The 12,480-nt window shown below is 41.1% G+C and overlaps 1 protein-coding gene across 1 annotated transcript; it reads right to left on the reverse strand.

Annotated features, from left to right (window-relative positions):
• Positions 1–3,419: 3,419 nt before the first annotated feature.
• LOC306779720 (odorant receptor 131-2-like) lies at positions 3,420–4,756 on the reverse strand (the record flags this gene model as incomplete). The annotated part of the gene is made up of 2 exons (XM_079271702.1): positions 4,660–4,756; positions 3,420–4,402 (listed from the first exon to the last, which is right to left on the reverse strand). Exon 2 carries the CDS (start codon positions 4,386–4,388, stop codon positions 3,420–3,422), a length of 969 nt encoding a protein of 322 aa, XP_079127828.1. The 5' UTR covers positions 4,389–4,402; positions 4,660–4,756.
• Between the last annotated feature and the right edge of the window lie 7,724 nt (positions 4,757–12,480).

Genomic DNA, 12,480 nt, shown 5'->3' on the forward strand with positions numbered 1-12,480 from the left:
TGTCAGGTCTCTGTCAGAAAAAACATTTTTAATCAATGATTTTATTGTTAGGCACAAACTGGACATTTTGTTTTTAACTGAAACTTGGTTAAATCAAGATAACAGTGCAGCTGTTCTTATTGAATCAACAGCTCACAACTTCAGTTTCATGAGTGAAACAAGAGCGCATAAGAAAGGAGGTGGAGTTGCTATTTTATTTAATGATTATCTTCAATGCAAGCAGATGTCCTTTGGTCATTTTAGTTCTTTTGAATATGTGGCTCTAAATTCCACTCAAGCTTTATTCCTAAACATTTACAGACCGCCTAAATACTGTGCAACCTTCTTTGATGAGTTTACTGAACTGCTGTCTGTAATCTGTATTGATTTTGACTGTGTTGTAACTAAATAAATTGTAAACACATCCCTTCTCTCAGGTGTCTTCCCACAAGCCCTAACAACTGCAGTTCTTAAACCGCTCCTAAAGAAGGCTAGTTTAGACTCCGCAACAATGAAAAATTATAGGCCAATATCAAACCTCCCATTTTTAAGTAAAATAATTGAAAAAGCGGTTTTCCAACAGCTGACCAACTTCTTGACCGTAAATAACTGCTTTGATGTTTTCCAGTCAGGCTTTCGACAGCACTACAGCACTGAAACTGCTCTTGTTAAGGTTTTCAACGACATCCACTGAAACATAGACAATGGCAGAAGTTCAGTCTTAGTATTACTGGATCTCAGTGCTGCATTCGACACGGTCGACCATGCCATACTCCTAGAAAGACTAAAAATCTGGGTGGGACTCTCTGGCACAGCACTTAACTGGTTTGAATCCTACTTGAAGGACCGAGAATACTTTGTGTCTGTGGCTGATTACACATCAGAGCTGACTAAAATTACATGTGGTGTTCCCCAAGGTTCAATACTGGGACCTCTTCTGTTCAACATATACATGCTTCCACTAGCTCAGATTATGGAAAACAACAAAGTGTGTTATCATAATTATGCAGACGACACACAAATCTACATAACTATGTCACCAGGGGACTATAATCCCATACAAGGGCTGGGTAACTGCATTGAACAAATCAACAACTGGATGTGCCAGAATTTTCCTCAATTAAACAAAGATACAACAGAAGTAATTGTTTTTGGTACCAAGGACGAACGATTGAAAATCACCGCTCAGCTTCAATCACTGATGTTAAAACCCACAAACCAAGCCAGAAATCTAGGTGTAGTTATGGATTCAGACCTCAACCTGAACAGCCAAATCAAGACAATTACAAAATCAACCTACTATCACCTGAAGAATATATCAAGGATTAGAGGATTTATGTCTCAACAGGATTTGGAAAAACTTGTCCACGCATTTATCTTCAGCAGACTGGACTACTGTAACGGTGTGTTTACAGGTCTCTGTAAAAAGTCCGTCAGAAAGCTGCAGCTGATTCAGAACGCTGCAGCTCGAGTCCTCACTAAGACCAGGAGGGTGGATCACATCACTCCAGTTCTGAGGTCTTTGCACTGGCTTCCTGTCCAACAAAGAATTGACTTTAAAATCCTGCTGTTGGTTTACAAAGCACTGAATGGTTTAGGGCCAAAATACATCTCTGATCTGCTGCTACCTTATGAACCATCCCGACCCCTCAGGTCGTCTGGGACCGGTCTACTTTCTGTTCCCAGAGTCAGAACTAAACATGGAGAAGCAGCGTTCAGTTTTTCTGCTCCACATATCTGGAACAAAGTCCCAGAAAGCTGCAGGTCTGCTGAGACCCTCAGCTCATTTAAATCAAGATTGAAGACCTTTCTGTTTGCTGCTGCCTTTAATTGAACCACATTCAATTCATATATTAATCAATTTCCTGCATTTCTGCATTTTACTACTGCATTTTATTTCTTGCACTGTTTTTTAATGTTTTAATGAATGTTCTTAATTGTTTTTAAATCTCATTTTCTTTTGACTTATGTTTTGATGCTTTTAATGGTTTTATGTGAAGCACTTTGAATTACCTTGTTGTTGAAATGTGCTATACAAATAAACTTGCCTTGCCTTGCCTTGCCTTACAGCAAGCAGGTTTATTTGCACTATTAATAACAGCAATACATAAAACTTCCTGGAGTTAGGGTCCAGCGGCAGTTTGTGGGGGCTGTTTCAGATTAAACGCGCTTCACATGCAGTTTGAGCTCAATTGTTTCATGCAAATGGATTAAACCAGGGTATACTTTATGCACCAATTCAATTTATTTTTATTTGTTTAAAGTGATTGATTAGGGTAAATCATTTGCTAAAAAAAGAAAGAAAAGGTTATATGCATTAGGTATTGAGTTTGGAGTCAGTGCGACACCTGCAGGTGAATGCTTTGTACAACAACCAAACTGATATTTTAGAGCTGCACAGTAAAGACCTTTTGACTGACTTCATTGTTGTGCGGAATCTTGAAAAACATCAGAGAGAACAAACTGTAAATGATTGCTGTTCAGTGTTTATAAATATTAAATATAATGTGATGCGCTATTAAGTAACACAACAATGAAGTATATAATGGATTTAAAGTTAACCACACAAACTCACACTTTTCTCATATCATTGTATAATTGACTTGGTGATAAGCCTGCACCATAAATATGTATAAATATCATCACCATCCATATGTATACTTACAGAAAACAGGAGACTTGTAACACAATTTTGACAAATTTTATCAGCAATAAAAATAGTGTTTATGACTTCAAACAACAGTTTTGCACCAGGGAAAAACACATTGATTTGTTCATAAAAATATCAGTGTACTAATCTGCATTAATCTGCAAACCTTTTGTTATTTTAGGGTTTACGAATATGTGTAATACAGTCCAATCACAATGGATTACAGAAGGCCTGAAGCATAAACTGCAACCCAGTCACACAGTCCTGCATGAGCATGCTTATTGCTTATTGACAGAATGAGAGGTTGGATCCCAGCAGCAGCTGTTTGACATTATGTAAAGTACCTTGAATTCACTCACTGAATTTAGTAATCTTTATTGATGCTGCTGGCACAGAAATATGAGCACTGCCTGGTTTATGTTGAACAGCAATAGTGACAGCATTTCCTGCAGGTCTGATGGTGCTGGCTGAACCTCTACATAAAAGGATTTAACGGCTTCCTGCATGCTAAATACATTGTCAAATGAATCCACTTTTCCCACTTCGTTCAACAGCAATACATAACTCATATTGCTGACTGCAGCAGACAATAAAAAATATCGTTAATTGCTACTTTTGTTAATACATTGAAGACTTTTCAATACTTTCTAAGGCCTTTTTTGAGGAAACAGTACACAGTGCTTTTTAAAACTTTACAGGACATTCAGAAAAATTGTTTAAAAATCCCAAATACATCTTTTAACATCCGTGCATTAGGTTTGAGAGCTCTGTCAAAACTACATCAGCCAGTTCAAGAAGCAGACAGGTTGTCCTGAAGCTTGCCTCTCTCGCCGGGTTTGACTTTGTTTGAGCAGCAGAGAATTGTCTTCCTGATGCTGTCCCTGAGATTCTGATCTCTAAAGCCGTAGATGAGCGGGCTGAGAAAGCGTGGAGTGAGGATGAAACAGAAATAATTAAAAAAGGCAATGTCCTCTGGTAGCCAGTTGACATGCAACGCTAAGAAAGTTTCAGTGATGGGGTGAGTGAAGGCCAAAATGCACAGCAGCAGCTGAAAGCCGTGTAGCAGCACCGTGTGCATGGCTTTGCTCACAGACACTTTGTCCTGTCTCAGCTTCCTTGTTTCCAGCAGGATTCTAACATATGTAAAGAGGATGACAACAGCCACGACTGCAAAAAAGAGAATATATATACCAAGTTGGAACAAAGCCTGGACTGGAGATGTTGTGACAATGTTATATTTGCAAAGCACAGCGGTGGAGAGGATATCCATTGCAGCATAATCCCTCGCAACGATGGAGTACGTAACAATAGGGTAGATACAGCTGATAAGCCACACGGACAGAATAATTATCCAGATACGGTCTGAGCGCCAGGCGGCCGGGCACTGCAGCGGATAGAAGATGGCAACATAGCGCTCCAGACACATGGTGGCCAGGATTAAAGGTGTGTTCTGGAACGTGGCAGTAGAAAGGAATAGCAGAGGAACACAGTAGGCAATAGACAATTTCACCTGGCCCATGACAAACAGGAAGAGCAGCACAGAGGACAAGAGCTGGAGAATGTCATTAGTCAGCATGTAGGCAAACAGGATGTAACGGGTGGAGTCCAGGTACTGCCTGTGAGATGCAAAGATGTGCAGCATGGCAGCAATGAAGTAGAGGAAGATGCAGAAGACTGGGATAACCACACACACCTTGATGATCACAGACAGGCTGTTGTAGGTAGTTGCATTGCCTGGAAATTCAGTCAAATTATGCATTTTTCAACTGGGCACTAGAGCCAACCTGTTAAAGAGAAATAAGTTTAATGTCAAGACACCCCTAAAATACATCCTAAAATATACAGGTATTTTTTGATAATTTAATTAGGATTAGAATACGCATAGAATTGAGCTAATAACGTAAAATAGCAACACAAATGCTTGATAATTGAGAAACAAACTTCACAAAACAACAAAACATACTATTTTGTATTTTTCTATATTTGCACTTTAACTTACACATTCAACCTTCAGAATAAAAGAGCCTTACACTCACCTAAGACTGTCTTCATCAGTCAGAAGAAAAGCTTTGGATTGCTGTACTTCTTATCATACAGCTTAAATGTACAACATCTCTGGGATGTTCTGCCTCTTATCTCAAGTGTTTGGCCCAATTCCTCCAGAGACACATTATTTACGTGCTATCGTCATGCAGCATGACGTTTCTCATTGATGAAGATTTCAGTGGGGATATGGGATCCTGTTGCAGTATGGAAGCAGTTCAGCAGACAAGTTCACAATCTATGATATGAAAATAACCTGTTTTGATTAAAGGGGCCCCTATAAAAGCAAAGCCTTATTTTTCAGCTGACATCTAATAATCCCATGCGTACTCTTTTTAAGTATCAAACAACCTTTCATTGTTGAAGACTACTTTATTACTCGGTCGTAATTTTTTAAAACTCAGCAACCAATCTACTTCCTGTTTACACCGTCACGCGCATGCCCAGTGTACGTTGGGCAGTGTTTCTATTACTTGTATTTGAAATACGTATTTCAATTACTTTTGAGTATTTTGTAATTTGTATTTGATAGGGCCGATAAAAATCGCACGTAATTTGTAACAAAATACTTTAGAGTGGAGTAATTTTGGATTTAAAATACTCAATACACTTTCTCCACGAATCAAAAAACAGTTCACGAGTTCAGTCTTCAAGTTCAACAGATTGTCTGTCAAGTTAAATATTTTATCTGAGTGTGACAGATATCAACTAGCTTGATGTATAATTGATGGCTGGGTCTGGCTACATAGCCTAATGCAGGGGTGCCCACACTTTTTCGGCTTGCGAGCTACTTTTAAAATGACCAAGTCAAAATGATCTCCTTAAAAAATGCTGAATATCACACACACACCCACACACACACACACACACACACACTGAGTATACTTTATATTTACAATATATGTTGACGTTGTCACAGGAGTTCACAGGTAGGACCCAAACACAAGACCACAGGAGACAGAAGTTAATATTCACAGGTTTTATTTAGACTGTGTGAAGGTGTGGAGCCCGTGGTCCGACACCCGAGTGGCAGATCGACGGTGTGAGGCCCGTGGCACGACACCGGAGGGCTGGCAGCTTGACGGCGAGTGTAGTCCGTTTAACACCAGGCGGGCAGAGCGGCGGAGTGTAATCCGTAGACCACAAGGAGGGCAGAGCGGCGGAGTGTAATCCATAAACACAAGGAGGGCAGAGGACGCCACGGGGTTTCAGCGGGTGAAAAACGGTATGACCTGACAACCCCAGACTGCAGGACCAGAGTTTATATAGAGACAGGAGACTCATTCGTGGGCCCTGAGTCTGGTGTGTCAGGCTGCAGGAGGTGATCGGCTGGAGTGTCCTCAGCTGTGCACAATCAAGGGTGCGGCCATGGGAGGTGTCTGGTCAGACAGGGATCCTGGATCCTGACAGGCGTACCTTGCATAACTGCATGAACCCTTATGGCACAATTCAATTCTGTACATTTTTGGTCATTACCTTACTCTGATGACTTGCACTGAATGGGATTGGCCAGAGTTGCATAGTCCGGACAGTAGCTGCTGGTAGCCACCTCTAGCAGACTTCAAATGATCATCAGTCATGGTGGAACGGCGTCTGGACTTAATGTTCTTCATGTGGGAAAAGGCTGACTCACATAAATGAGTAGAGCCGAATAATGCAGTCAAAAAGGTATTACATGTCCTCATGTTTGGGTACTTTTCCTCTGTGGGAAAACTGTCCATGAGCCCTGGACTTCAGCTGAATGTCAGCTTGCAGTGTCAACATCTCATCCTCCACTCCAGACGAGTTCAGGTGAAACAGCATTGCAATTTTTGATGTGAGTAAATCAACCTCAATATCTTCCCGAAATGTGCAGCACATTGTTGTAAATTGTTTGAGTTGCATGTTTACTTTTATTGTGAAGTGCCTGAAACAGGAAGTGCTTTTACTGTGAAGAGCGAGAAGTAGCATGGTACGTGTCTGCTTCACAATGATGATGCGGGAAAACCCTATATGTCGGGTGCAAGAGTGCGCTCTGTTTACTCGAACAGTTGTAATACTACAGTTTCAGAAGTAAACGTGTTCTGTTCAAAACCAGACGTGTCTTGGTCGCCAATTAGAAGCTCCACTTCACAACACACATAAGTGTAGCAACTGGCTCGAGTAAAGCAAAGTCTCGAAAGCGTTTGTCAAACTCTGACAGACGCTTGTCAATCTGCTCTGTGTAGCGCGGACTGTCAAGTTACGCACACGCCTTCCGTTGAGTCTCTAGCTCTGACGCGAGGTTTTGAAAGTTTCCCAAATCATGGCGCTGCAGCTTTAGCTTCTTTAGTTGAAATAAATTGGAAGGCTAACTAATTAGCTCGCCGGAGTTTTACATTAGCTCGCGCGGTTGACCGTGCATACGTGGTGACCCGTGTGTTAGAAAATCAAGTGGCAAATGCCATGCGGACATCTCATTTTTTTTTAATCGTCTCAGCCCCCTGTGTCACGGTGTGTGGTACATCTCACTCGGGTCAGAATGCCCATATTTGATTGGCTGAGCTGCATCACGTGATGTGTTTCACTACCCGACTAAGCCTCTGCTGTTAAGTTTCGTTTCACGATAGTCACGTGCTCGCCCACTGACCAATCACAGCGCACTCTGCACCTCGCGGCAGAGCTGCACATGGACACTGAGCTGCACGTAATGCTGACGTCATTATAGGCCGGCTAGCAGGCGCTGACACGTCAAAGAATACGCCCAACATGTCAAACTAAAGATCTGATTGGTTGAACACTGACAATCAACAATATCGTCCCCATTCACTGAAACTGCACATGGATGCACTTGTGAGTTTGCAGGCCTCGGGCCTCTGTTCTTACATAGAGACACAGGTGAAATCTGATTGGATAAAAGATCTACTTAAAACAAGCTGCACTGGAAGCAGAACAACTGAGGAAGACAGTAGCTGTGCAATGAGAACATAAGATAATGGGAAAAATATTTTTATAAATTATAATACATGTAGTGTATTTAAGAAAAATTATTAAATTATAAAATAGATGTAGCGTTGTGATTCTGTTTAGGCCAGCAGAGAAGGCCTTGCAGGCCCTGATGGCCCACCACTGAGTTATGCTGTATCTTCTCAATGTGAATGTCATAATGTCATATCAATTACTGGCAGATAATATAGTTCACAGTTAGCCAGGCTATGACAGTAGATGTCCATTTGTTCAAAAAACTAAAAAACATTAAATATCCAATATATCTTATTTGAAAGGCATATTATGAAAGTATTCTTAGTTTTATTACTTCATACATTTTACAGTTGGCCAGGTGGACAACATGTCTCAGCAAGATGATGTTCAAGAAGGACCATCAACAAGCACAGATGTGCTTAGTTACACTGACATTCTGTGACTGTTCTTCCTTTGTGTGGGCTTCACCAGAGCTTTGTGTACATTATATATAATTATATTATATTATTATTATATTATATAGCCCAAACATGAATGCTCTGCTGTACCAAATTGTGAGAAAACGGAAAATCCAGAAAAAAAGCGTTTCCTGTATTTTAAATACAAAATACATGTATTGTATTTTGTTACATTTTCTGGCACCAGTATTTTGTATTTTATTTTGATACATTTATTTGAGGGGTATTTTGTATTTTCTATCAATATACATTTTGATGTATCTTTGCCCATCTCTGGTTAATGGTCACGTGCTGCCCGTCTTCGAAGGTTGCCGTCTGGATGCAGATCAACTCGAGAATGATGCTGAAACGGCCGTGTGGACGGAGATCGTTTCTATTTATGACTACTACAAACTCCTACAGAAGATTGCAGTCTTGGAAACAAAAATCTACCGACTAGAAGTAAATGCGGAAGTAAATGGACTGTGTGGGAATGATACCACTCTACCATGGACTCAAAACACTGGACAAATGCAAGCTAAGACACAGCTAACTAGCATAACCAGGCCTACCAAGAAACAGGAGGACAGAGCAGATCATGAATCTTATGTGACTGACTGGCCTGCACTAGCACACGGGCAGAACTCCTCCTCAACCCCTGCACCCAGACGGACAAAGCCAAGGACAGCTAAGGAAAGTAAAACCTGCAAAATACCTCCACAACAACCAAGCCTACAACTTCAAAACAGATTTGCTCCATTGTCGCAGGATCATAAATCTCCATCTGATGACCTGGATAAGCAGCTATCTCCTCAAAGCAGGGTAAGAACTGAGAGTAAATGTGAGAAAAGGCCGCAGGCAAAGCTAGTGACTGGGCCTGAGACTCTGATTGTTGGTGACTATGCTGTAAAAGATGTCAGAAAACTGTGCAGCAAGAACACCAAAATACTCTGCTTTCCGAAAGATATGGTCTCTGACATGAGAGACAAATTCCTGGACATCGTGGCTGACTATCCCACAGCGAAAAACATCATCGTGCATACAGGAAGCTGTGATATTGTGAAACAACAGTCTGAAGTTCTAAAGCGAGACTTTATTGATCTGTTAAACACAGTCAGCTCTGTCAAGGCTGAGGTGTTTATCAGTGGCCCTCTTCCACCAGTCAGAGGAGGAGATGAAGGATTCAGCAGGCTGTTTGCACTGAACAGATGGCTGTCAACTGCATGTGCTGACCATTCAGTACATTTTATCAACAATTTCTACCTTTTCTGGGAGCGCAGACATCTTTTTGCAGCGCATGGAATTTGCCTGAACAAGTCAGGGGTTAAACTGTTTACCTCGAACCTGTTTTTCTCCCTGCGTCACCCGTCTGTCCCTACTGCCAAGGACAAGATACAAGAGGAGTCTAAACACAAGATAACCACACAGCATCGCCATGGAGACCTTACGGGAAGGATGCCCCCGCATAACGACAGTGAAAATGAGGAGTCTCCAACCTCATCATCAGGGACCGCCTTCGCCTCCGGTATCCCACTTTCCCTACCCTTCCTAGACGAGGAGTCTTTACCTCCCTACCCAGCACCTACTTCCACCCCCCAAATTCCATCCAGGTCCCTTTCCTCTCTCACACTCTCCCCATCCTCCCCCCACCTGGAGTTCACTGACCGCATGAAAGAGCTGGTCATTGCTGGAACCAAACACACTCCTCGCCCCACTCCTCGACGGTTCCACAACCATCCTCTGTCTCCCCTACATGATAACGGAAATAATTGATATCTTCTGGGTCCAGGCTACAAGGCTAATGACACCAATGACTCTCTCCAGGAAAGGTCGGGGCCCTGTATGCAGCTAGCCGTCTCAATTCCTGTCCTGCAAGTTTATAGAAAAAGAAAGGTGAGGCTTCGAAGAAACAACAGTAAACCTGCAAACTTATCAAACTTAGCATACATTCCTCATCAGCCTGTCCAAATAAATTGGGCAAAGAAAGCTTTAACCACATTAAACTTAGCTTTATTAAATGTCAGGTCTCTGTCAGAAAAAACATTTTTAATCAATGATTTTATTGTTAGGCACAAACTGGACATTTTGTTTTTAACTGAAACTTGGTTAAATCAAGATAACAGTGCAGCTGTTCTTATTGAATCAACAGCTCACAACTTCAGTTTCATGAGTGAAACAAGAGCGCATAAGAAAGGAGGTGGAGTTGCTATTTTATTTAATGATTATCTTCAATGCAAGCAGATGTCCTTTGGTCATTTTAGTTCTTTTGAATATGTGGCTCTAAATTCCACTCAAGCTTTATTCCTAAACATTTACAGACCGCCTAAATACTGTGCAACCTTCTTTGATGAGTTTACTGAACTGCTGTCTGTAATCTGTATTGATTTTGACTGTGTTGTAACTAAATAAATTGTAAACACATCCCTTCTCTCAGGTGTCTTCCCACAAGCCCTAACAACTGCAGTTCTTAAACCGCTCCTAAAGAAGGCTAGTTTAGACTCCGCAACAATGAAAAATTATAGGCCAATATCAAACCTCCCATTTTTAAGTAAAATAATTGAAAAAGCGGTTTTCCAACAGCTGACCAACTTCTTGACCGTAAATAACTGCTTTGATGTTTTCCAGTCAGGCTTTCGACAGCACTACAGCACTGAAACTGCTCTTGTTAAGGTTTTCAACGACATCCACTGAAACATAGACAATGGCAGAAGTTCAGTCTTAGTATTACTGGATCTCAGTGCTGCATTCGACACGGTCGACCATGCCATACTCCTAGAAAGACTAAAAATCTGGGTGGGACTCTCTGGCACAGCACTTAACTGGTTTGAATCCTACTTGAAGGACCGAGAATACTTTGTGTCTGTGGCTGATTACACATCAGAGCTGACTAAAATTACATGTGGTGTTCCCCAAGGTTCAATACTGGGACCTCTTCTGTTCAACATCTACATGCTTCCACTAGCTCAGATTATGGAAAACAACAAAGTGTGTTATCATAATTATGCAGACGACACACAAATCTACATAACTATGTCACCAGGGGACTATAATCCCATACAAGGGCTGGGTAACTGCATTGAACAAATCAACAACTGGATGTGCCAGAATTTTCCTCAATTAAACAAAGATACAACAGAAGTAATTGTTTTTGGTACCAAGGACGAACGATTGAAAATCACCGCTCAGCTTCAATCACTGATGTTAAAACCCACAAACCAAGCCAGAAATCTAGGTGTAGTTATGGATTCAGACCTCAACCTGAACAGCCAAATCAAGACAATTACAAAATCAACCTACTATCACCTGAAGAATATATCAAGGATTAGAGGACTTATGTCTCAACAGGATTTGGAAAAACTTGTCCACGCATTTATCTTCAGCAGACTGGACTACTGTAACGGTGTGTTTACAGGTCTCTGTAAAAAGTCCGTCAGAAAGCTGCAGCTGATTCAGAACGCTGCAGCTCGAGTCCTCACTAAGACCAGGAGGGTGGATCACATCACTCCAGTTCTGAGGTCTTTGCACTGGCTTCCTGTCCAACAAAGAATTGACTTTAAAATCCTGCTGTTGGTTTACAAAGCACTGAATGGTTTAGGGCCAAAATACATCTCTGATCTGCTGCTACCTTATGAACCATCCCGACCCCTCAGGTCGTCTGGGACCGGTCTACTTTCTGTTCCCAGAGTCAGAACTAAACATGGAGAAGCAGCGTTCAGTTTTTCTGCTCCACATATCTGGAACAAAGTCCCAGAAAGCTGCAGGTCTGCTGAGACCCTCAGCTCATTTAAATCAAGATTGAAGACCTTTCTGTTTGCTGCTGCCTTTAATTGAACCACATTCAATTCATATATTAATCAATTTCCTGCATTTCTGCATTTTACTACTGCATTTTATTTCTTGCACTGTTTTTTAATGTTTTAATGAATGTTCTTAATTGTTTTTAAATCTCATTTTCTTTTGACTTATGTTTTGATGCTTTCAATGGTTTTATGTGAAGCACTTTGAATTACCTTGTTGTTGAAATGTGCTATACAAATAAACTTGCCTTGCCTTGCCTTACAGCAAGCAGGTTTATTTGCACTATTAATAACAGCAATACATAAAACTTCCTGGAGTTAGGGTCCAGCGGCAGTTTGTGGGGGCTGTTTCAGATTAAACGCGCTTCACATGCAGTTTGAGCTCAATTGTTTCATGCAAATGGATTAAACCAGGGTATACTTTATGCACCAATTCAATTTATTTTTATTTGTTTAAAGTGATTGATTAGGGTAAATCATTTGCTAAAAAAGAAAGAAAAGGTTATATGCATTAGGTATTGAGTTTGGAGTCAGTGCGACACCTGCAGGTGAATGCTTTGTACAACAACCAAACTGATATTTTAGAGCTGCACAGTAAAGACCTTTTGACTGACTTCATTGTTGTGCGGAATCT

This window comes from Melanostigma gelatinosum (genome assembly GCF_949748355.1).
Source record: "Melanostigma gelatinosum genome assembly, chromosome: 7".
In the NCBI taxonomy this organism is placed as follows: domain Eukaryota; kingdom Metazoa; phylum Chordata; class Actinopteri; order Perciformes; family Zoarcidae; genus Melanostigma; species Melanostigma gelatinosum.